General features: G+C 34.9%; 1 protein-coding gene across 1 annotated transcript; it reads right to left on the bottom strand.

The window, feature by feature from the left end:
* Positions 1-1040: 1040 nt before the first annotated feature.
* LOC127849711 (glutamate receptor ionotropic, kainate 2-like) lies at positions 1041-27632 on the bottom strand. Its single transcript, XM_052382458.1, has 17 exons — positions 27524-27632; positions 25012-25048; positions 24166-24278; positions 22531-22689; positions 21353-21574; positions 16251-16429; positions 15983-16036; positions 13429-13593; positions 13105-13257; positions 11657-11758; positions 8503-8604; positions 7612-7821; positions 6700-7260; positions 4268-4493; positions 3157-3221; positions 2491-2685; positions 1041-1473 (listed from the first exon to the last, which is right to left on the bottom strand). Exons 1-17 carry the CDS (start codon positions 27630-27632, stop codon positions 1162-1164), a joined length of 2964 nt encoding a protein of 987 aa, XP_052238418.1. The 3' UTR covers positions 1041-1161.

Below are 27632 nucleotides of genomic sequence, written 5' to 3'. Positions count from 1 at the left end.
AGTGTTTGAGAACACGCTAGCACAGGTGATTTACAATAATCAAATAATAAAGGATCAGGTCAATAGCAAACTAGTGCAATAACGTTAAAGTACATGCAATCTGTTAAAACGTATAAATGGATTATATAACGTAAATGTACTTTAAATCTGTTAAAACATATAAATGGATCATTTAATGTTAAGGTTTTTAAAAGATGCATTTTGTTATAATACAGAACGGCAACTGGGTCACAAATCAAACAGCTAAATACCATTGAGTGTTCATTCAAATGGCACTTAAAACCAAACTTTTATCAATTCAACCAAGCAAATATTTATCGTGTGACTATATTCTTATTTTGATCTTTACATGCTGATTGTATGTTGAGTTTCATTTCAAAAGTATAATATTAGAATCACAGAAGTTTGTGTTAATCTGATTCTAAATTTTATGGTTTTATAAAGACAACATTGTGAAAAAATTAAACACGTATTTTGTAATGTTTTCTCTTCACACTGTTATGAAATTACTTCCATTATCAAAAATAAACCAAAGTATTTAATCATGAATAAAGGATTATATACATTTAGTCCTTATTCAAATTATGATACTTGCATCATTAACCATCATTCATGTAAAATATTGTGAAATGTGGTTTGAAAACAAAACGTAAACCTAAGTGGCATGGATTAAGTGTAAAATAAATATATTAATAAATTAATAAACATTAATTATACCGAATCACAATAAATCACGAATGTTTAACGTATATACATATACAAATCGGTAACTTGATTTTTAATGACGACATGCACATGGTTTAACCCAATAAATACAATAAAATTAATGTATTGGGTATATACAGGTACAAGTACATTAATGCAATTGTACACATTTTTGATAAATAAAAAAGTAACAACACGAAAAACAAACATATAGTTTAATTATTTCAAAAGTGGAATAACATAAATGATGAACACAAGAAGCAAACAAAGTTAAATAACTGAATTCGTAATGGAGATGAAATATGATAAAGTAGACTTTTTGTGTTGCGGTTAGAAACAGAAGAATATACACGAATCTAGTAATTAAAGTATGGAATAAATTTTAAGTAAACATTAAATGAATAAATGGACAGAATGAAACAAAAAACTTGATATAAACTTTGCAATGTATCACATTTAGCTCTCCGTGTCGCTGTATTCGACGTGCAGGTACCCGCCCGCACCAAAATCGCACTTGTCATGCAAATAGTCCAGCTCAAAGTCCCCGGATGTGCGCTGCACATAGTCACGTGGCGGCTTGATCTCATTCGTGTGGATACCGCCATTGGCTGATGATTCGGGGCGCATGCGTGACAATGGACAATCTTTCTTGTGCTTGACAGATTTGCATTTGGAGCACATGCGTTGTCGAACTTTAGGCCGTTTCGAGGGGCCGTGACACTTGACGGCGAATCGTAATTCTTCCGCCATCTCTGAACAGAGTGATTGCTACAAGGGACACACTTGTAATTGGTAACACTGAAGATCTTATTTCCACATTTAGAAAATATTTAACGTACCACTGATGCAAATAACAACCGAAACGACAATTGAAAAGGCTTGTTACAGGATGTGACATATTCCTCAAACCATGATGATATTTCTGCCAGAGCGAAAGCAAAAGTTCATAGACTTTAACTGTACATGTTGACCTTTACCTTTTATCGAGGGGCCTCACCACATAGTTGTTTTATTGGAGATTATACCCAAGTGATACTTAACTCTCATGGGTCTACAATCACAGAGCGGCGGCACAATCTGGTAAGACAACCCTATAAACCCACCACTCCAAGCACATATAAATACTTTATAAACCGTCGAATGGTCCGACAACTTTATGCACCGCTCTCCGGCGGAACATATCATGAAGAGCATAGGAACAAACCAGTTTATTACATGTCACTATATATAAATGTTTCTACGCTACATTGCTAAAGAAACACACAACTGGATTGGTCGTTGAGTTACTAGCCTAGCAATACAATCGAATGGTATTTCCTTCATAACTTGTTCTGAGGATAGACAACACGATGTTAAATAGACACATGTAATCATGTTGCATAACAATTATGTTTTCAATTCATCATTTGGAAAGAAAATGAAATTAAAAATGGATTTAAAATCATAAGTTGTCAGATAAATACATTTTAAATTGTATTTATCTATACTTATTTTTCTCTGACGGTCAACATTCAAATTAAATCGGTAATTGTTTACCGTATAATTTCTATAAACGCGATAGCTAACGATGTCTGTGGAGTAAATCAAGTCAGTGAGCTACATTCGTACCAAGCAAACGATATAGTATGCATTTTATTCGCACTAAGCGATTTCGATTGAACACAGTTTTTTATGTAAACGTGATAGTTTTCGGCGTATAAAAAGTCATTTTTGTTTATAAGAACTGATGCCACTTTAGCAAGCATTTTATCATTTTTGGTGTTAATACACTTTAACCAAACGTACCCTATCTTCCCTGGCGTTGGTCTTGGAGTTCCATACGAACTCGATGAAAGCTACGACGACAGCAAGCGCAAGGCCGCCAATGAGAAAGACAAAGATTCCGCCGACGTTTTCCACCCCCAGAGCGCTCGCTTTAGAATCTTTCTTGTCGTCGCGTACGCATGCGCCGGAACTCTTCCACCACTTGTTGTAAAGCATCTATAGGTCAGAAAACAGTATCTCAAAATTCGAAAAGAGTTTTTTTTAATCTAATAATTTGATAAACACACTGCTCATACCGCGGTATTACTCACTTTTTTCACTGACCATTTCCAAGCATCTTGCCGTCTTCGCCAAATACCTTCCTTTGTCCCTGCCTCATTTCCTATTATGTATTGGTGCTAAACTGTGTCTTGCCATCCTTTTTAATACTTAATACTGCACTACCCCAACTTTTCCGACATTAAAGTATTATATTTCTTTTAAAATTCCATCGTTCCGACTTCACGAACTATATGTTTTGTATACAGCCGCGGTATTGCCGATGATTTACTGGCATACAACGTAGGCATTGTTATCCTTTACAGCTTTATAAGATATAACCGAATATTATCGACTATTTACTGTATATTACCTTACACATTTCTAGAATATTACCGAGTAATTTCAGACCATTGGAGGAATTCTTACCTGTATCTTTCCATCCTCTTGTAGGCTTAGTATTGCCATTGAGAGCTTTTCTTTTAGTGGCGAATCTGTAAATAAATCATAATTATAAACATTTTACTTTTACATATCATGTTAATTATATATTGATATACATACGCAGTAAACAACTATTAATGTATTAGCACAGACATTCTGATGTCTTTTAATATTGGCAAATACATCGAATATATTACTACTACTAGACTGTAAATTATATTTCTTACCTAAGCATTGATATTCCGAATTACACAGTTTTCATATAAAATAGTTCAATATTGCAAACGTATGTTTAAGTATGCGAACAAGTTCTAATAATAATTAATAATCAACGCATATAGTAACAAACTATATGTTTACATGGTACCTACACACTGTAACCATGGAATTTAAAAAACGTTGTCTATAATGTATAAGACAGGGTCCATTCTGACTTAATGTGGGAAATAAATTGTCATTTTTTACAGCATTTGTTGTATTTATTAACAACACAAAATTAATTGGAATTGTCTTAACAAAATATAGCAGTAAATGCGTTGTGACAAACGTTTGTCTGGAACGGAAATCGAACCCGAGATGAATGAGCATATGCTTTACCTGTCATGATGCTTTTAAACTTCATTGATGTTTATAAGAACATGTATCTTTTATTTTATTTTATGTGACTACCTTGGACGGCTCGGGGTGATGGAAACGTGTGCAATAAAGCGATATTACGCAACGTACATAATTTAAATCCTTAATTAACCATAATTAACCATCAGATTTTAAATGAATTCGTGGAAAACGGAATGCTTTCTACACTTCTGATACGAAAACGATACCTTTATGAACCCATTAAATCTTAATGTCTTACCCTTTGCCACTGCTTCGTTTTAAACCGTGAATAGTTAATTAATTACTAACCAATGACGACCCATTGTCAAAAGCCTCGTTTAATTATGTCACTTCGTACCGATTGGCGTAGCACAAACCTGGTATCATGACGTAACGACTCAACCTTGTGCGTAGAATTGTCTTAAACCTTATTTAGTGACGTCATGACTAAGAAAATGCGAACATTATCGTAAAGCTTGTTTATGACGTAACGACTTACCCTTGGGAGTAGCAATGCCGTACCCCTTGGAGTCCAGGAGACCGCCCACCTGCATGAGATTGCAATTGCGCTGCGTGATGTACTCGATGGAGGTGGACTCCATGAGGAAGGCGTAGTCGCCGGCGGCCACGCGCTCGATGCCCTCCTGGTAGCTCTTCGTGAACGGGCTCGGGTCCTTGCTCTCCATGAAGTTCCACATCCGCTGATATGTCTCGATGTTCGAGTCCTGAGAAACGGTAAGCGATGCAATTATGTCTATGTTTCCCGTAATGGAGACAAAACGTATTTATATAATGTACTAAATGTGAAGTTACAACTGGACTAAATTTGTTCATGCCGAAAGGAGCGCTTATTAGGGTCATGTTCATTTTTGTAAACAATATATATAATTCTATTAATTTGTGTCATTAGTTCCTGCGCATTAGAGCAATTCCACGAAACGGGTGCACGGATGTCTGGTAGTGTAGATATACTTGGCAGGATATTGCGAGCCTTTAACCAATAAGATCCAAAGTCGTATGAAATTAATAGTTTGTCTAGTGATCAATTTAGGTGGTGAAATATATTGTATCTACAAATACATGTATTAAGTCATTTCGCCAATAAATGATTTTGATTTTGTTTGTGCGGTAAACTTAGTATAAAGTCATCAACACAATCCGATTAATTTTCAGAAATACTGGAACAGACCGGCCGTTTGAGGGCATATTTAACTAAATCCAATTTTCATAGGTTCTTTTAATTAAACGGCCTACCGTGTTTCTTTTTTTTCACAGCCGAATGTTTCATTTCTTAACGAATAAACCATTTAAATTAACACATCTTGCATATGATGATAAACATTTAAAAATGTCTGTACATTATACACAATTTAGCAATGTGGCATTTCACCCGGTATTTCATACAATCTGCATCGACATTTTGATAATCGAACCACCAGTTTTACGGATACTGTCGACAATTTATAACAATTATACTATGCCAGTTGAAAAAGTAAGTAGAAAGGGGGGAAATAAAATAGACATCATTGACATGGATATAATCGAAATTAATTGTTCTTTGTTAGGTTTAATTTATTTCAGATTGTGGAAAGCATGGTATCCATTTGCAATTGAATTGAGTCTCTTGCGAAAATTACTATGAAAATGCATGTCATTACCGTTTAGAAAATGCATTTCTTTAGAATGCAGCCAATGGTTTCAGCAGTGATTTTTTGGAATAAAGCCTTCTACCATATTAAACGAACCCACACACTTTATCTTTAAACCAGGCCTCTATTTAAAAAAACAAACATAATTCTTCTAAGAATATTTCCCATTGGTTTGCGATTATTAAAGAAAATGGACGCGCGACTGCAATTTACCAGTAGCCATATACTTGTAGCCGCGACAGTTGCCGCTGTCACGTTTGATATTTGTCCGCAGTCGTGAACAATAAACCAGCCCTGGACTGTAAGGAAGCCTTGCAGAGATCTAAAGCATCACATTATGCTCGATGTGACAACAAAAGCAATCACTGAAGCCAAAAACGATGTCACAGTATGATCTAAATAATATACAGTAACTGTTTGTCAAATACATTCTGTAAAGAAAAAGGCGCGCAAAGTTCTAATCATTCTTTGATTGAACGGTCTTACAAAAAATACTGTGGTCCAAAGAATCCCGATGATAGAACTGAAAAATGGATATGATAACATTCCCAAGTTTTGAATTAACTTTTGCATGCAGTTGCTTTATTCTTTCATTCCTAAATTTAAACGGATGTTCCGAATCTACGTCGAAATTATGAACGTGTTGAGTGATGATTTGGAATCGACAATCCAGATCAGTTGTAATTATAAATTGACTGATCCCGTCGAAAGCAGAAACCTCTCCGATCCTTTTCATGAGATTCTTACGTGCCTTAATCGGCATTTACATTTTGTAAACAATTGTTCCTGAATGACATTTGAATTGACACGAGGGACAGAATGAGCTTAACGTTATCACAATAGTTCAAGAAGTACGATAATTATTAAATTGGATTGGACCTTGTGGCCTGGTTTTTTACTTCAGGGTATCCTGTTTTAAACTTAGCATAGATATGGTCAAGAAAAACACTCAGATAAAACATATTTTGTTTTCTCTACGTTTTTTGATAAGATTAAACCATATGACCTATGTTTTAATTACCGTTGATCCCGATAAAAACATAATATTGTCAAGGTAAACAACATCTTTACCGCCTCTCATCAAGATTGAGCAATTTGTGTGAATTATGGTACATTAAGACAAAATGTCATGAAGATTGGAAAATAAATGTGGCCTCTTGAGTAGAAACAGCTCAAATTTTGACGATTAACGACAATTGACGCTACGATATAGATTAATGACGAAACACAAACTTACTTAAAGTAGACAAAATGAATAAAGGTACATCAGGCATCAACTTACTCTGAAGAAAGACATGGTAGATCCACCGGCTAGCGTCCCATATGATATGTCCGTCTGGTCGGCGAGGTCCTCGGCGCTCTCGATCGGCGACACCATGCGTTCCACTGTGAGGAATGCCGCCAGATTCGCCGTGTACGACGATATGATGATGAGTGTAAACAGCCACCACGTGCTTCCGACGATCCGCGTGGAGACCGCGCGCGGGTTGATGTCCGAGCCCTGCTGCATCAGGGTTCCCACACAGAACCAGAAACTGTTCGAGAGGCTGAATATGTTCTCTACTGTATCAGTTTCCGGATTGCAAGGGTGCGGGTTGTACCACTCGTAGGGACTGAACCGCGCGATGATAAAGATTGTCAGGCTTACCACAAAGTATGCCGCGAAAATATACACCCATATCTCTAGCGCGAGAGGGTTCATGAAGCTGAAAAGTCCCGGCTTTTCACGTAAAGGCATTTTAAATAGAATACTGATACCCAGATTAAGGAATGGTTTTGTAAAGTCAACGAATTGTTCCCTTTCGTAACTAATGGTCAATGCGGCTACCGCCATATCAACTTTCTGGAATTAAAACAGAAAAAAATATTTGTTCATTACCATGTCATTAATACAAAAAATCGCAGATATTTGTACACAACCGCACGCAAACAAACGAGTGTTATCTACACTTTCATCGATGTAATGTTCACGTGTATGTAATATTTATCTAATTGAAAGCCCCGACTAATAGGACATAACTCGTTATAATGATTTATACAAACATTTGAATTTGCATTAGAAGAAAATACGTGCGAGATCGGAAGCACCCATTAAACTGCTAGCGATACCGTCTAACAATGGAAGGACATAACCATCATATAAACAATATTATAATTAAAGTCGGATTACTCAAAAAGCCGAAGCACCACATACCCTGTCGATAAGCTCCCTGACGATGCCGTCCCACTTGCCGTCCTGCAGCACCCCGTAGCGGGCGTCGGGCACGGGCACGATCTTGTATTCGAAGCCCACAATGCGCGCCATCTCGCTGAGCAGGTCGATACAGAACCCCTCGTAGCGCGCGTTCCCCTCCAGCGGCTTGCTCTTTAGCATGTCCGTCCGCAGCATCGCGTACGGAGGTTCCTGTGGATGATGAAAGAGTAAAATGTTTCAAAAAATACCAGTGCTATTTTGTGCTGAATAGAATTAACGTACAAATGACGTAATAAATTGTAAATAATTGTAAAAAATGTATGTGTATATTTTATAACAGTTCTCATTGTATAATTTTCCATTAGGAAATAAGAGATCACAATCATGCTTTATTATGCAATTAAGTTGCTTTTACATCCCTTAACATTTTGCAAATTCATTATGACCAGAACATAAAAACACCATATTGAACCTTTGAACAAAAGAATGCGTAACACAATCTTAGAATAATGAAGTTTGAATTAAGGAAATGTTTGATAAGTCGCCTTTAATAATTATGACGTTTTCTTTTACAATGACAATTCCTTTCATATGCATGCGGCCTGATTTTGTAGTGATAACAACCGTAACATTTTTAAAACCTGCTTAAATTATATCAAATACATGCTACAGTTAAGGCGCAACTAAACCATTCATATTAACACTACATAACTATTTAAATTTTGCATTATATTTCAAATTGTCATATATGTAACACGTTCTTATGTAATCAATCAATCGCCAGATTAATACAGGGGAATTCATAAGCATTTAGCATAAATTAATACAGTATTTGTCGACGCCTTGAACATGTACATTAATATTCAGTGGGCAACAAGTAAATCCCAATACCAGCATCGTGGACACCAGTAATGTTTTGTTGCCGAAAATTCCTTGGCCCAAGAACCTGTTCATTGTGATATTTGCTCCATACCCAGGCGCCCATGTGCCCGTCTGAAAAGACATCACGTGATATTTAAAATCCGGTCGTGGAACGCATGCGCGACGAAACCTGTTGGCATACAGCAATAGTCATAACAAAACAAGAAATATCGTTTACAAGATTGCGCGACATTAATGTGATCGGCGTTAGTGAGTTTCAAAGATAAAGAGTTATGTCAATGAGATCAAAGATTGCGAAGGCATTTTTTTGCGCAGTTCTTAGAGGCATCAAACGCAAATCGATTACAGGGTTTTGCGACATATTTTTTGGCTCAATTTGCATTTTTAGATATAATTATTGATCTTATAATTTGATTACATTATTAATTGTTTTAGGAATCATGCATTAAGTATACATCAAGGATGTACTATTGATATACCATAATTAGATCGCCGACTATCTTCATCTAAAAAAAATCTGGTAAAAATAAAATTCAAGTTCAACTAGTTAATGCGAAAGCGTTTATATAACAATCTTGTACTGGCTTGATTTATATTACTGGCTGGTTTTAAACTTAATACGTTTATATGTGTAATGGTAAATCTCGAAAACAATTTAAAATATTTTGATCAAAACGGATTTTAGAATAGGGAAAAACAATACACATATGATATAAAATATACTAGTACACAGGGCGAAATATGGTAGTTATTACTAAATATGAGAAAATAGCCTTTAAGTACAATCTTCTTAATATAAAGGGAACATACACACTGTATTGATGTCGAGAGTTGAGTGTTAAACTCGATCCATCAATCCTTTTCATTAGAGATGTTTTATGCTGAACACGCAGTTAACATCGTTGCAAAGCGAACAGTGTTATCCCTTTTCATAGCATACTTCAAACAATAGAAATTCAATTGAATAAACTATTAATGTAAATTTGATAATTATTTGTAGCTTCCACGTTTTCAATTTTAAAATGTTTCTGGTCTACGGGCGGAACATTTTAATCAAATTTCATTTGCCGCTTACGAAGATCAGTTTATGTAAAAAGCTATGTTAAACAGCTACGCTAAAAAAATCCATACCTAGGTGCAAACGTTCACTTCTAAGATTATATATAATGCATTTAGCATGTTTAGTAAGCGTTCGACATATTGCTTTACACATGCGCACATTTGAGTAATATCACTTTATTTTGCTTCCAAATATGTGCAATTAGATAAAAACAAAAGAAGCTTATACTCCCACACGCGTGTCTGCGCATTTTAAAGGGACTTTTTCGCAGATAATCGTAGTGGCCATTATCCAACGTTTCGTCACATAAAAAAATACCACTGTAAACCAGACATCGAAATAATACTAATGGCGAAGAATCAAAATGAGAATGTAATGTCGAATATTCGTCAGAAATTGATCACAATATAAAGCGTAACAAACCCTAAGCGATGAAATAATTTGATGGAGTCAATTGTGTTTGTCGTTTTTTTTCTGTAGCATGCGTATATGAAGTATAAAAATGTTACACATACTAAGCTGGGACGATGGGCTTCAGCTTTTAAATCATAACCTCATTAGTTGGACCCAAGGTAGGCAGATGTTCATATGTCCGTATTTTTTTACTTGAGCTCTCAAGTTCCGATATATTTGACCGTGTCAATCTAACACATTTAATGACAATCTTCAAACATTTCAAACAAACTGTTAATTTTCCATACAGGAAATTGCATCTGCAAGCTTAATGTTTTTTTCTGCACATTCACGCAACCTACATGTACATATACTAGACTGCATTTTGAGGACTGTATTGATCCGTGGGCATCTGCGCTTTGTTCTCACCACTTGGGAGTCATCATCATGTCAACGTATATCTTTATCATCAAAAAAATGGCACACGCTAACATGAATTATTGACAACTGTATGCCATTATGTCATATTATTTTAAAAGTATAGTATGTTATTCCATGCACTGTTAGGGTATTGCACTCGTTGTTATTGAAGAACAAATCCTTGGCATAATTGCACTCGCAATTTTATGTTCCTAGCATGTCGGAAGCAAATCATATTAAAAAATATTTAGGTATTCTCTTGGAGAATAGAGAATTTCATCTTAAATAGCGTTTCCATGTGGTAAATAAAGTTTCGTCGTTTACTTTTCAGTAAATATGCCGTGCTCTGTTACAAAAGGGGTTTATTGCACGTGCGTTAAGTGTCGTCTCAGATTAGCCTGTGCAGTCCGCCTTAACTGGACATTTGTTAAGAAGAGATTTCTGTTAACGAAAAATACCATAAAAGAGGTAAGTGTCGTCCCTTTTTAGCCTGTAAGGACTGCACAGGCTAATCTGGGACGACACTTTACGCATATGCATAAAACACATATATTTTTCATAGAGCACAGCCCATTTAGATTGCACATACACATTATAAGCAGCTGTTATACTTTCAAAGGTAAGAATGCGGATAGCTCTTGTTCAAATAAGAGTTTACAATAAGTGGGCAATTAAGCCAACAAACTTAACCACTTAGTTGTGCATCTTACTGTAAACATACTTTTAAAGAAGCAGGTGAAAATAGCATTACATATGTAAGAAACGCTGTAGATGGACACCAAACACTTAGCAGTATTACACTGAAGAAGTATGTGATTATCATCATATAATTGTACAATCGTTGCGGTTTTCTTTAAAAATAAATTGTTGATGATGTCTTACAGGACAGATTCATTAACAGTAAAGGAATTCTTGTAAATGCCCACTTGTCATTTCTAGGTGAGTTACCCATTGCCGATATGATACAGGGCTGTACATATAAAACGACATTAAACTTAAACAAATTATTTAAGCTGGGACCAGCACCTTATAATGAAGGGACAACCTGGCTTGATGCATGTGCGTAAAGTATCGTTCTACAATTCCGCCTAGACTGATTTTACTTTAACTAACATTTCCATAACTAAAATTTCCGTGTGTCGAAACTGAAATTTCTATCCGAACAAGCTAATCTTGGATAAAATTTAACGCACCTGTTTAAGCCAAGTTTTACCAGAACAATGCTCGTGTTCAAGTGATTAAAAAAAAAACCAACGACATCAACGTTAAAATGTTCGCTGCATCTCCTACCCTTTGAAGGCCTTTCTCGCCCAGTTCCATAATATCGAGCTGGAAGTTGAGCCTTTTGCCGTTATAAAGGTAGATGGGACCCGTCAGGCCGACCACCCGCATCTTGGCCATGGAATGGATAAAATAGTGGGATAGAATGATAATTAACCCATTTATGCCTAGCGTCTAGAAAAAAAGCCTTGGCAAACAGCGTAGACCCTGATAAGACGCCGCATAATGCGGCGTCTTATCGGGGTCTGCGCTGTTTGCTTAAAGGAATTTCTGTAAGAAAAATTCTAAATAAAGAAATAAATATACTAGACATCCCTAATTTTGGATATAAATTGATCCAATGTAGAAGGATGGGAGAGTCCACTAGGCATAAATGGGTGAAATCAAACGCGTTCCAGCTTCATTAGCAGTAGGAAAATCTCACTGATAACATAAGAAATAAAATTATACAGGTCATGTATTATATTCGAGTTGCAAAAGACCGAATAATAATAATTGAAGTATTGCTATTTCGCCACTAGTATGCAGAAAAACAAATGACAAACACCTAAATATATAAAGCAGAAATATATATTTATTACATGCTATACCCTGTTTTCCATGTAATACAACCATTACATATTTTTGTATATTACACATGTGTAATACAACATTTTTAAGCGTTTTCATTGGCTTAGTTTTCGTTTATTGACCAATATATATATATATATATATATATATATATATATATATATATATATATATATATATAAAATTAGAAAATTGTGTATTCGGATAGTTGTTGAGAGCCCTTACTTGCTTGGGGATGAGAATCTTAAATTTTGTTCAAAACGGACATCGTATTTTACTGCACAATCGCAATTTACTATAAAATTGTAACCTTGTGTGAAGAAACAGATGCGATTAAAAGAAGTGCGATGGCAACTTAGTTTTCGACATTTTTTTTTAGGTATCGACATGCGTATTAGCCCATGTATAATTAAACATGTCATTATAACATTGACAATAATGTTTTTCATATATTCAAATATCTTTGCAACACTGTGGATACATATAATAATGATTTCAATTTTACGCGTATAATTTTAAATCTATTCGCTCTTTTGTACTTTCATATCAAAATCGAATTCTGCTTTTTTTCGCAATTTTTAACGAATGTCACCTACATCCAAACATTTTAATGCCATTAAAATCCGTTATTCCTATTATTTCCGATTATGTTTTGGAGAGCTTAATGAAACATGTCAACTAGGTCCCTCAAAGCTTTCATTACATTCCCAAAAGACACAAACAAACCAACTACACGTCATTACAGATCATTGTCATTATGTTATACGTAATTATAGCTGCCATTTTGCGACGTATACAGTCAACTTTAATCACGAACAAAACAACAACATAATTCTGAGCTTATATATGAATGCGAATAACCTACGACAGGCGTTTTAAATACTGACATTGTTTATGAAGTTATATAAATTGCGGCCGTCTCTCCAAATGTTTAGTTCGTCACAGCTCGTGTTCGGTAGTGTCAAGAAGCCGGCACGTTTCATCTCCATGAGCGCATGCGACAACAAGTAGACGGCGTCAAAAGTGAGTGCTCCCTGATGCTGAAATGAAGCTAAATTTGAGCCGTTCTCTGGAAAAACAGGGCTAAATGCATTTGCGTTAAATGTCGTTCCAGATTGATATGTTCAGACGAAACAAGACAATCAGCTACAGCACTTCCCGCATAGACTACATGTTTGTTAGAGGAGATTAGAAGAAATGCGGGAACATACCGATAAAGTCGAGCCGTTCAATATGGGCAGTTGTGTGTTCTCTTGAAAAAGTTCCATGTCAAACAGCGTGTTTTTGGTAAAGTCGCTGAGCATGTTGACGATGCGGAATCCAGTCATATTGACGTAGTTGTGTCGGTAGTCCTCCAATTCCAATATCTCTATGTCCTACGGGGTTTGGGAAAAGCAAAGGTGTATAATTACTAGTGCACAATAGAACGATATCATTGGTTGCTCATTTGTCATTTAAAGAAAAATAACCATAAATATGTTCAGGATGAATTACTGATTCCATATATCATCTGATGCGGAAACGATTTTTATAACAACATAGCGAGCAATCCAACGATCTTCTTTGAAGAAAGTTCTGTTTTTATTATGGCTACCGTAACGTTACACAATAATGACTACGTATGAGGGACGTTTTGATGTGCAGTACCTAGAGAGATGTAAATAGTAAATACGGAGACGGACTAGATGAAATCAACCTCGATAGACACTTTCGTTTTTATAGAAGATACTCATAATGTTATATACAATGTACCACGACAGTTTTGCAGCTATTCGATACGTCAATTTCTGATAACTTACTCATATTGTCGTGGCTGATACAATAATTCCAGTCTTTAAGGTTTAATTGAATTTATTTACACATGTCCAAATATGCATTCGCTCGATATTCATCACAATAGCCAAGTAATTCAGCTTATAGCTTACAAGTATTCATGAAGATACATCGCACACAAATAAAACCCTTAATATCTCAAAACAACTCCCCGCTGACAGATTGACAGATAACTCTTGACAAAACATTAAATTAACATAGGTAGGGTCTTAAGTCGCTAAAATACAACGGACGCTGGCTTTGAGTGACAGGATCAATCATCAAGTGAAATGCATTTCCATTGATCTCTCTGATCAAATGCACGTCACATATTAACAAAGAGTGAACAGACGAGACTGCGCCATTACTTCTTGTGTTAAAACTTAATGTTTCGCGATTATTCATTATCCAAAATCTAAATCAAGCAACAGTTCAATGTAAAAAAAAGTTACACCGTTGTATACTTTCAAAGAAATCAATTAATTAAATGATTCATGTATTTATTCCACTGTGATGTCCCATTGTATAAAGTAACAGATTGAATTTACATATTCAAGTATGGTAAGGTACCGTAGGGTACACTTGATTAATTATTATATTTCAAGATTAAAATAATAAATCCGTTTCCTTAATTATAGGCATTCATCCTCACCATGTTTTAAGCGGATGGTGTCATACCAAACAAGTCTATTAGTAAAAAAAGTACAAAATTGTTTTAGTCTTAGAATTTAGATTAAGACAATAAACTGTAACACTCATATGTCAATCGTGAACACATACAATTGGTATTCTGCATAAATGCTGAAATTCACGTGAAGCGCAAAGCATCAAACTGTACATGATAGTGTTTATTCAGATTTGGTCGCGTTGTTATTATTAGTATGTGTTTTTGTCGAACTGGTATTGTTTCTACAACTACCGTCGTTTTCGTCAACACTATATCGTTGTAAACCCTGTTTACATTTAAATGGAGTCTAATACTATACTAAAAATGAATATTTAAACAAAGTTGATTATATTTTAAAATAACTTACAAGTGTATAGTTTGTTCTGGGCGAAATAATGTAATTCACAAGCACTACTTGTGCTGACATAAATGTATTCGGAAATACAATTTTATTTAATTAATTTATATAATTAATTTACTCATAATTAACCAATTTATTGGATAAGCAATGAAAAGTCGTTTCCTTTTTTTCTTAAAGTAAACAAAACTATTCCTAGTTTGTTTTGTATGAAGATTACTCGAAGATTACACGATTTATCAAAATGTCGCCTTATATTATCGCAAGAGACAAAGCGCACTAATGCCACGAACTTCATCTATAGCCGACTAGATCTCAACGAAAGTACACAAGATAATGAAGTCTTAACTAAAATCCGTAGCGAGGTGTTTACATATGACGCTTAGCGATTGTAAATAATTAAAGTTAAGATTCGTCACTCAGCAAAGTGCATGTTTTGCTATGTTACGCACGCCCGTTGTATAAAAACACATTTAGTAGAGCTTTTTAAGATGACTTGTTAAATATTTAACCAAAAGTTTGACATGTTTCTCAGTAATGTTCTTTTGGCTTACACTTCATAATGTACAGTAGGAAAATTATTTGTCGACAAGTTAATATTATCCTATAACATCGACTAACCGTATTTTAAGGACATACGGGTACGCTAATAATGTTTAATAATACATTCATTGAATAATAATACAATTTATGACAAATCTAACATAACTTAAAATGTGCTAATTATAGATGTATTAACCGTTATGATAAGCTATCAAAATGTAAAACCGACATGAACCAACATTTGACAAGTAATACATTGCACTTACATAGTCATATTGCTTGTTTTCACGCCTATCAGAATATACTATATTTATTTCAAAAGAACATATTAACACTTTCATTATACATCAGAATTGTACACAATACATAATGCAAAGTTACTTACAAGGTTATTTATGATATAATGGTGATACGAGTCTATCATCCCCTCTTGCAATGCCTAAAAATACAGCATTTAAAATACTTGACAGATCATTTCAACATTGCATCTTTGTTTAAACGGTTTCTTTCCATGTACATAAAAGGAACGATACACTACACAGAATTTACGTTTAAGGTTTTTTCTAGAATAAATTATTTCTAGATGTACACTTTTGAAATTGAATCTTAGCTGTACGTTTGCTAAGTTAGCAGATAGGCTTATTACATCATACCATTTTCAGGAATAAAGCTGTCTCGGAAAGGTTGAGCTCCACAACAATATGCCTCCACCCCTTTTTCTTCGCCTCTTTGAGTATACCCCGCATGTTGTAGGCGTCCGCCTGTCGTACCACCACTCCCATATTGACTGTCTCGTTACTGGCTCGAATCAATGATTGGACTTTCAATAGACCTGTATAAGTTTGTTAATGTTTTACCAGACATGTGTGAGAATCTTGTCGTTTTAAGTACGACAATGTAGAGGTAGAACGAACGATATGAGATGAGTTTAACTTAACAACGACAATGTTTGAATGTGTTTAAAGATAGGGCCGTTGCCGTTTTTGCTTTCAATATAAGTTAATTGCCAATAAAATCTCGCCTTATAAAATGTATTTCCGTTTCAAATGTATACATTGGGAAAATAAAAGTTAAAGTTATACGCCACATCTGCACTACTGGAAATCTTATCTGATCTTAAAAAATCTGCACCAATTAGGCATTAATGTTGTTGCTGTTTTTTTTTCATTAAAAAGTCAAAATTAGATACTATTTGTTGTTGTGAACATATTTTAACTGATTCAACTTGGTTTGTACCCTCAGTTAAGTAGGTTCTACAAAATAAAGATTTTGACAGTAACACCATTTAAAGTCGTTACTTTTAGCTATGCGTCTAGGGTTGTCTCTATAACGAAATACTTTCGAGATATGTTTATCCTATGACATTGTAACATATTAAAAAATAACATGTTTATGCAAAAGTTATAATAATAATAATAATAATAATAATAATAATAATAATAATATTATTATTATTATTAATAATATTAATAATATTAATTATGTAAACCAAATTAGGCCAATCGACGATTTTTTTTATCATATACAACAAGTTTAAAATTGCATTGTTTACTGAAACGCATATGTATTAAGAAGACATAGTGACATACACATATAAATAAAAGAGCATGCGTACATGAACACAAATGTTTTCTTGAAAGCATTTGTAAAAAGCTATAGCGTTTTTCTGAACGTGTAATTTGTTCAATAATGCACATGCCTTTATTCAAGAAATACATACATAGACGGCATAACTTTTAACTTAACAATATACTTCCCTCATGAACTGGCCAATACTTTCCAGTGGATGGGAGAAAATTATGGCAAACGGTTCGCTTGAAGCGATATACAATAACACCGAGACATACATTACGAAGGTAATAACGTCAGCCACAAGGGATCTCGAAGCTGTCAACATACACATCTGTGCCTCATAGGATATACAAGAATACTCATTTCCTCTTGACATTATTGCAAAATGGATGGTTTTAAAGATCTATGCGGCTTGTCTCGGGGGTATGTACAAATAGGTTTAAATCCATCTGAACATCATTATTTTCTACAGACAACAAGTTGGTGAAGAAAATGAGACGGAACTTCCTCATGAAGAAACTGGTAAGTTTCGAGTTTCAATGGTTATTCGAAATTGAATCCATGAATTAGGACATCCTAGTATTTATATCAGATTAAAATAACTCGATTTATTTTAATCTCCTTATTTTGATGAGTTTTGTTCCGGCATCCTTTTTTATATTCAAGACACTATCCATATTGGTACGAATGGTACGACAATAACTCCGTTGGCAGTACTTTAGTTTGTAAAGAAACAACAACAACATTGAATTGTGCCGTTAACACAATTGATGTCTGTTATATCCGTAATGAAAAACTTCATGTTTGCTGCCACAATTCTTGCGTTACCGTCGCCCGTTGGAGAACGATAACGTCATTGTTTTATTTGGTAAGATAAGGATCAATCAATACAAACAGATTAATGAGATAAGACGCGTTGTGCAATCTCTCCGAATGATTAAATTTCCCTTTTGCAAATCATGATTTTGTGGGAACGAACTGATCATTCTTGGGTAATACACATTTCTTTGAACACCACGTCACACAATTTCATGCAATCACAGCACAATATTTCGTCCTTCAAATACACTGGTTATATTTTCTTAAAAGCACTATACTACATGAAGATAAAAAGTTATAGTTCTTTCTTATTGGCGAAATATGAATACTTAAAAATGGTTGATATTGTTTTAAACAATGGTTATTTAGTTTCTCTTTTACACAAGTATTAAGCAGGACAAAGCAAAATATAATTTTACTTTGACAAAAAATGTCAAACTGGTAGATACAAAAACATTTAAAGAAATGAGAAAAAACACTGGATCCCTTTACTATTTTATATCTTGAAATGAAAATAGAAAAAATAGTAATACATAAATTAAGTAAAGGACTGGAAAGATTATATAAGATAAACAACGGAGAAAGATACTGCATTTCCTTTTATCAACATATATATTAATAAATTAAAATATATAAATAAATACATCAATACATAAGTTCATTACAATATATATATATATATATATATATATATATATATATATATATATATATATATATATATATATATATATATATATATATATCATGCGCAGTATATTGTCTGTTCATATATTATTGTATAATATAGCTTGTTGTTCATGATGAATATTAACAGTTACGTTCGGGAATCTCGGGGGAATTCGTAAAACCTGAGACGCAGAAACTTACGCATGTTTATCTCTGAATTGTGGGCACTCTGTTAATTAAAGAATTAGCTGATAATGTCAACGTTCACCAAGGAATAGCAATTGTAACACATATGTTTCCCATGATGTTGATTAATGTTTAAAAATGGCGTTCCGCTTGGAAATGACTTAAACCATTCATGTATGAACAATTGTATAGTTATAACTAGTATTCATTAGGGCAATATATAAATATGTGAAATAAATTACTCAAGTGTTCATACTAGTCTCAAATAATTTTTCCATAACAATCATCAATTAATAAATAATGTTTTATTAGAACAAGAGTGTTGAGGAAGCATAATCTTAGTCGCTACCTACAAACGATTAAGGCTTTATATACTGACAGCATATTGTAAACGAACAAATAACCCATTTATGTCTAGCGTTTAGAAAAAAGGCCTTGGAAAAGAGCGCAGACCAAGATATGCGGCGTCTCATCAGGGTATGCGCTATTTGCTTAAAGGAATTTCTATAAAAAATATTCTAAATATAGAAATAAATATACTAGACATCCCTATTTTGGAGATAAATTGTTCCAATTTAGAAGTATGGTAGAGTCCACTCGGCTTAAATGGGTTAATAATACGCGTGTTCACCAAATTATCAATGCCATCATATTAATCAATCTAGGCACTATTATTCAAATGCACACAATTGAGAAATGTCCATACACTGATCTTTTTAACTTTTTTGTTAACTTTAATCAGTGGTTTTAGTTTCCTAGTTTGAACAAAATGTGTATTTTTTGTATATATTTTTTTAATAATCGTTTATCCAAACTGATAAAGTAGCTTTAAAACAAGTGAACATCATTATTTCCCTGATAAGTCAGGTAAATTGCACAAATTAAACTTTATGCCCTCTTGCCTTAACTGGCGACAACTATTAAACACATCTGAACAAGATACAATCAGATTGAGAATAATTATTTTTGTCGCTTAGTATTTTTTTTATGTTTGTCCCGCAACATGGTTAACCTGGTACCACGACTCAGATAGTATTCTTGTATTTTTGCAGATAATGGTCAATTTGTTTATTTGCTAAACACTTGCGTTCACGATTAGTGACTTTGCACACTTAAATATGTAAAGTGACATTAATGTTTTATTCCATTACTTTGTGTTTATTTCCGCATTTTTTAAAACTGTTTTTACTTTAAACATAATAATATTTAATAAAATATTGTTAATCATGTACACGTACAATAATTGTTATATGATGAAATGTTTGTCAGCAACACTAAATAAATTTAAATTAAAGCACCAATGCGTATGGTTCGAACCAGTATCATACGTTTGTAAAAAAACTTGTTTGACAAAATAAATGTAAACAAAAACACAAACAAAACGTATGGTAACTTCTTGGGCATAGTAGCAGCAAATTGTTCATTTAGTAAATTATATTTGCAAGTCTTCCAATCGATGCGGTCTTATCGTCACATAATTTGATAATAAAACTAGTTCAGCATGATGAATTATTACAGTAGTTGTATTATAAACTCAGCGGAAAATCGCATATCAAGAATAATTCTTTTGGTAAGAAAACCTGTAACATTTACCATTTTGGAGTTGAGGGTCAATGCGTAGTAAGTGAATGCACTCTAATTAAATTAACGCGCTTACCGCGCATACTTGTATTTGTGTATTAATTAAATGTCCCAATGGTAATCCAACTAGGACTTTGCCATTCTTTAAATATTGGCAACGAAATACGGGCTCTTAGCATCGCGTTATAAAATACGCGCCTTTAAAACGACTTTAGATAACACGTCTTCAAATTGCAGAAGAAATTACATTCAAAACATTTTATGTCCTTTCTTATATTTTATTTGTGTTTTGCCAACTTAAAAAAAATATTTGCATTGAGCTTTCAGTAGACAAAGCGCATTTTTTCAGGCCGCTTTAATGCATTAATTGATTCCATATGACTGACAGCATTATTTATTGACCTGTTTACATACGTCATGCATTTCATCAAAACACATTTAGTGAAAAGAGTTAGAAAAGATGTGTTAAAATGCGTTTGCGACAAAAATCGAAGTTTTTTGGCATCATATCCTACTTTTTTTAAATACCCATCATTGTTATGCCACCAATTAATATAGATCTAATGTTTTGCTTACACATATGACAAACCGCTGTAGCTACTAGTGTTCCGTTTGCGTGTCATGGTAATAGCCGCCCTACGTGTGTATGTAGATACTAATGTGTTTGGACAGTATCGGCAATTATTACTTGGGCGGGACAAGCATTGCATACCTCATATGAATTGGTTCGTTTTAGTAATATTTTGCAAAAGAAATATACTAAATGTTTAATTATACTAGAACGCTAGTATGATACCACGTATCAGTCTAGTTCTCATGTCAAAACGTATTGCAGTCCAACATTAACACCTCGTGAAACATGTACATCAAACACGACAACAATAAGTTCTCAGAACATCGAACTGGTCCAAGATTATACACGTATTACCTATATGATTATTGTAGACGATAAGCATCTCTGACCAGCCGACGGCTCGAATTACGTCAAGGACGGCGTGTGATAGCAATTCCGGATCTGGATGAAGGTTGATGGAATAGGAGGCGGGGAAAGGAGCAGCATAGGCGTCCACGCGAGTCTCGATGTGGGGGATGTTCAGGTTCGCGCACGCGGAACTAGTAAAAGCGGCTACATCCGGGTTCGCTGGACCGACTGTGCAGACAATGTTGCGGGATAGTTGTTCACAGACTGTAATGTTATGTTTTACTGTTTTATGAAGCTATAATTCATGTTGTATAAAATATATTAGCATAAATTTTATATTGTTCTTTTTTTATTTTATATCGACGATCTGAGTACGAAAAATGAACGCAAAACAAATTAATTAAATGAAAGAGAGTATTTGTAAATTAATATAGAGAAAGCCAACAAATTACTTTTATGTTTGCAGATAAATGGGGCATAAAAGATGAGCTAGAAATATTTATGAATTGGAAGAACGTCTGTAGTGGCCAGCGATTGATTGATCCATTATATTGACAGTAGCGCTTTACAGGCATTCGTAAAATGTTTGGCCGCCATCGATTGAAGATGCTAATCATCCATTTGTTTCTGTTTATGATACCAGGTTGTCAGAATTGTCAATGTTTGTGTGCAATATATTTGTCTTGAAACTATGTTTTAACATGATGTATTATACAGCGAACGTCTGACCCGCACCCCCATGGTTTCCTGTCCGATTGTGAAATACCGGTCAATGGCGCTAGATAAATAACTTTAGTGAGATTAATGATAAAAGCCGACCACGTATTCCTAAAGGCCATGAATTGTTTCTGAACCAGTAATTGAAGCTATTTGAGGAGTTTGTACGCTATCGAAAAAAATTAATTGACCACTAACAATTTGGCCTAGAAACGATAACGTCTGAAATAAATGAAAATAATTCGTCCCAAAAACAGTCGAAACCATTAAATTAGTACATTCGTCGACGTTTGTTTTTATTTTTTACAAAAGCAATCGCAATCGTACTTACTGGCATTCGCAAACATTAATTATCCCATGCAATTAAATTAAATTTATTTCCACTATTATGAATACATGTACATTGTTTCTGTTTATTCAGAGTGATTCAAACAAATCTTTACATTGACTGCATATGAATTTCAGACCTTTTTTCGAGGCTTCAAATTGGTTGAAGACAGGTAAACGTTGAACGTCATATGCAAGAGTGACGTCGCGTAGAAAGTTGCGTTCATGGCTGACCCGATAGATGGCGTATTTGAAGGCGTTCACAATAGTAGGAGGCTCGTCATCGCCAAAAAGACCACCTGCGACGACAATAATATTAGTTGTTTAAGGTACATATTTAATGCAAATTGAGAAAGAGATAGAATAAACGGACACCACACAGTGTAAAATATGGTTGTAATCCGGAACATTAGACAATGCCATCTTATCAGTACCGATACATTTACCGATGACTCATTTAACGTACGAATATTAGTTTTATTGCAAAAGTTATTGTTGATTCCTAATGTGATTTTGGAATGATCATCTAAGGTCTTCTATTATTGTACCTTCAGAACAGTGATTTGCTATTTTTAAAATATTCTGCTTTCAATAATTGTATTATTAAAATGTTAATTACAATATGAAATATATATCACTTTCTAAAACTGTCGTATTAAATATGTCAGGTCTATTCAAAACGGGAGTTTTCACCAGATCGATGCTGAAGAAACCGCATATTTTAATAATACTGATTAAAGTGTTTTGCTTATATAATAACATAAAAATACATAAACGTGAAATATGATATTACACATGCATACTAAATATGATAAAAAGTGTGTATTATATTAAATGCAATGATTTTATTGAGAACGTTTATTTACCAGACATTTTGCTTGTATTTCTTTTATTATCATTTTTTCTGTTTTCAAGTTACTGGTACCTTATATTCATAAACTGTCTCAACTACTCAACAATCTTAGTTCACCATTTGCGCACTCACACATTGTCGCCATTATCTTATTCGCTATCCACTTTCCATCTCTTAAAACGCATAGGACAACACGATGACTGCAGTCTTTTTATATTACATTATGAGACTCTTATCGTATTAATGCCTTCTAAAAGCATTCATGAATATATTTGTATGCTGAATTCTGTACTTCGAAAGGTCGCGTGGCTAGTAATAATTTAGTACATTTCTGTCAGAGATATATGTACTCGTTTATATTTCCATTTCAAAATAACCACTATCACCATGATCGAAGGCGTTTGCGTCGGGAACCAGTCACGTCTTTTCATTGCTCTCACCAATTTAAATAATTTGAACAATTTTTCACATTTCTACCCATCATTTCATGAATTCTTTGGTGTTGGCGGTAAGATTCTATTGGATACTAATGATACTAACCAGAAACTACTATCTGAAGAATCTACTTTTGTAACAAGAAGCCGAACATTTATCTTACCGGTTACTTCCATTCACTTCCGGTTATCCGAGTACTATATCACTATGTATCTCAGTTTGTATACGTTCTGTTTTTGGACTGTTTTTCTTATCTCATTAGACAAATACAATAAAATAAACAATACTAAGACCCATCCGGATACATATATTAACAGATGTCACGTTATGTCGTCCTCAATCCTGTGCAAGTCTTTCATACTTGGTGTTTTGTTTACATTGACATCAACCAGGAGAACAACTAAGAAACCTGCTAGCTGTAAAATGTCATGCCTGTATTTATACAGTTTATTGGAAGATAATTATATCCGCAGACATCGAACCCAACCTAGGTCATGCTGGTGGTATTCCCCAGTACCCTTGTGGTAAGTGTAACGCCAATGTGGCATGGACGGATAAAGGTATTGCGTGCGACACATGTGAACAATGGTATCACACTTCCTGTCAACATATTGGAGATAAAACCTATGATAGGTTGTCAGATTCCCAGTTCAGCTGGCATTGTATAATATGCAACAGTATGAATTATTCTCTAACCCTAGCTACTTCCCTAGACTCCCTTAGTGATATAAATATTTTCAATAACCTAGTATCTTACCCTTAACCTGTCTCACGTACCCAAAAAGTAAGCAGCCCCTTAGTAAGTGACTTTCCCTTTACTCCTAAACAGTTAAAATCTCCCCAGGCCACTTTTACACCGGTTTCATCGAATGATCGGAAGCAATCCAAACCTAGAAATGTAAGTCAGAGAATTTCAGTTCTCAATATTAACTGTAGATCAATTAAAAATAAGATCCCTGACCTACACCAGGTACTTAATCAAACTAAACCTGACGTACTATGTTGCACTGAGACATGACACAAACCGGAGATTCACACTTCCGAGATATTTCCTGACTTCCTTAATTACGATGTATACAGAGATGACCGAACACACTCCCAGGGAGGTGGGGTCCTTATAGCCATTACCAAATCCCTAGTTAACCAAGAGGAGCCAGATGTTAAAACCAAAATGCAACTTATGCAGGGCAAAGATAGCCATCCCCAGAGTAAGATCCATATACATAGGATCATATTTCCATCCCCATGAGAATGGCAAAGAATCCCTAGATAAACTTTGGTCATAATTAAAACTCATCCCCAAGGATAGCATAAGGAGGAGACTTTAACTTACCTGATATTGACTGGACAGACGAATCCCTTAAGCCTACCTGCAAACACAAGGAATTGTATGAAGACTTCCTAGAAAACATGGTCAACCATAACCTACAAAATGTAGTTAAAATCCCCACTAGAAACTTGAACATACTTGACCTTTGTCTAACCAATCTGCCATCAGCGATCTCTACCGTAAAAACTCAACCCAGTCTTGCCACTTCCGACCATGACATAGTTTTTCATGAAATACAAATCAACAAGGGTCGTAAATTTCAACCTAAAAGAAAAATCCCACTTCACAAACGTGCTAATTGGACACAGCTAAAACAAGATTTTGACAGATTTCGCATGGAGTTCATTGGTACCAAGTATACAAACCCCTACACTGCCTGGACGGACTTCAAAGATAAACTTAACTATTTATGTGAAACCCATATCCCGACAAAAATGACAAAGACCAGACAAGACTTGCCATGGATCATCCGATCAATCATTATATTCATCAGACGTAGACATAGGTTATACCAAAAAATCACAAATAAAAAGACTGCAGACCAAAAGTTAACATCCCAGTTCAAAACTATAAAGTCCTCCATCCAAAACCAAATAAGCAAGCCCTATTGGCACTGTCTAGAAACAGTTATCTTTGAGGGTGACTCACAACCAGGTAGGAGCAAAAAATCTATAGCTTTGTCAAACACAATAAGTCTGAAAACTTTGGAGTGTCACCTCTCAAGTCAGAAGGTATCACCTACACAAAACCTATTGACAAGGCCAACATCCTAAATAGGCAGTTCGAATCTTTTTTCTCTCGGCCTCAACCCCTCAGCCTGAAGCAGGTCTGCAGTACCCTAATAAACAAGGTTCAGTTTCAAATGCCTTCGATAAGTTTCACTGAAAATGGTGTAGATAAACTCTTTAGTGGTCTCTACCCCAGTAAAGCATCCGGCCCAGACCAGATTTCCCCACGGATCCTTAAAGAACTTCACAAAGAGATTTCCCCCATTATCTGTAAGATATTTTAATTATCCCTTAGCTCAGGTATCGTTCCATCAGACTGGAAGGAAGCAACCATAGCTCCTGTGGTTAAGAATGGATCAAGGTCAATTCCCATATCACTTACATGTATTGCCACTAAACTGAAGGATCACATAATTGTCTCAAACTTAATGTCCCGCTTTGATATGCACCCGCTCCTTTCTCCTTTCCAACATGGATTTAGGTCAAAACATAGCTGCGAGACACAGCTCATTAGCTTCTCCCAAGAACTATTTGACTCACTGGAAAATGGTCAACAAACTGATGTAATTGTGATGGATTTCTCAAAAGCGTTTGATAAGGTCGATCACCACAAGCTTATCCACAAATTATACAAGCTGGGATGAACTTAGAGGTCACGTCCTGGATTAGATCCTTCCTCAGTAACCGCACCCAGAGAGTTGCGGTTGAGGGTTATATCTCGGATGAACTCCAAGTTATGTCTGGAGTCCCTCAAGGTTTAGTCATAGGTCCCTGCCTCTTCATGACATATATCAACGACCTCCCTGACAGCATAAAAAGTAAGGCTAGGTTATTTGCTGACGACATTGTATTCACTTGACAATCAAGTCCCAGTCTGATTCAGAACAACTCCAAAATGACCTCTACCAACTAGAACAATGGGAAAGAGATTGGGCAATGAAATTTAATCCTGACAAGTGTGAGGTCTTACGAATTACTAGAAAAAGTAACCCCATTATATTCCTCTACACCCTCCATAATACTGAATTAAATCAACCGTTAATGCCAAATATATTGGGGTAACCTTAACTAAGGATTGAAATTGGTCAAACCATATTAATAATATAACCCTTAAAGCCAAAAACTCCCTCCATTTCATAAAGAGAAACGTTAGGACCAAGAACATTAAGGTCAAAGAAGCTGCCTATACCACATACGTACGCCCACAACTTGAATATTGTTCAGTTGTGTGGCATCCCTGGCAAAACACCTAGCTGATAAATTAGAAGGGGTCCAACGAGCAGCAGCCCGGTATGTCATAAATGACTATGCATACACCAGTAACGTCACCCATATGTTACACACCCTTCAATGGAATACCCATGCCCACCGCCGCATGACCAACTCCCTCATAATGCTGTACAAAACTCACCACCAGCTAGTCAACGTGAACCACTGTCATCTTACCCCTACAAAAAAACTTAATATTCCAAATCCCCCAAACACGCACCCAGTATCACATGAATTCCTTCTTTCTTCGCACTACAAGGTATTGGAACGGTCTCCCATACCTGGTCAAATCAAGGCCCGATCTCGATTCCTTCAAAGCGAGATTCGGGGAGGTTAAATTCTAAGTTGTAGCCCCTGTTTTAATTTTTTACCTAACTCTGCACTTCTAAATATTTCTACTTTTCTGTATATATCTTTAATACTTTATCTTTTAGATGCACTTTTTAACTGACTAACACTGGTTTTCCCTGACAACGCGCCTCCCAATTGTAATCGTTATTGATTGTTCGGGAGTATACCGTAGATGTACATGTAGATGAAGTATATGATGTTTGCTTCGCTTTCTGTGTATGTCATCTTTCTGACCTCATCTGATACTATAAGTTGCTCCGTGCCCTCTATTTTCAT

The sequence above is a fragment of the Dreissena polymorpha genome, chromosome 11 (genome assembly GCF_020536995.1).
Source record: "Dreissena polymorpha isolate Duluth1 chromosome 11, UMN_Dpol_1.0, whole genome shotgun sequence".
Classification (NCBI taxonomy): Eukaryota; Metazoa; Mollusca; class Bivalvia; order Myida; family Dreissenidae; genus Dreissena; species Dreissena polymorpha.
This window is presented reverse-complemented; position numbering and strand designations above follow the sequence as displayed.

What these genes read in the sequence shown, in the direction of transcription:
- LOC127849711 (XM_052382458.1), bottom strand. Translation starts at nt 27,632, where the DNA reads ATGAAAATAGAGGGCACGGAGCAACTTATAGTATCAGATGAGGTCAGA. An exon ending in TCAGGGAGCTTATCGACAGG is followed by an intron (nt 7,261 to 7,611) that starts GTATGTGGTGCT and finishes TTTTAATTCCAG; the next exon opens with AAAGTTGATATGGCGGTAGC. An exon ending in CGGCATTGCTACTCCCAAGG is followed by an intron (nt 3,222 to 4,267) that starts GTAAGTCGTTAC and finishes ATTTATTTACAG; the next exon opens with ATTCGCCACTAAAAGAAAAG.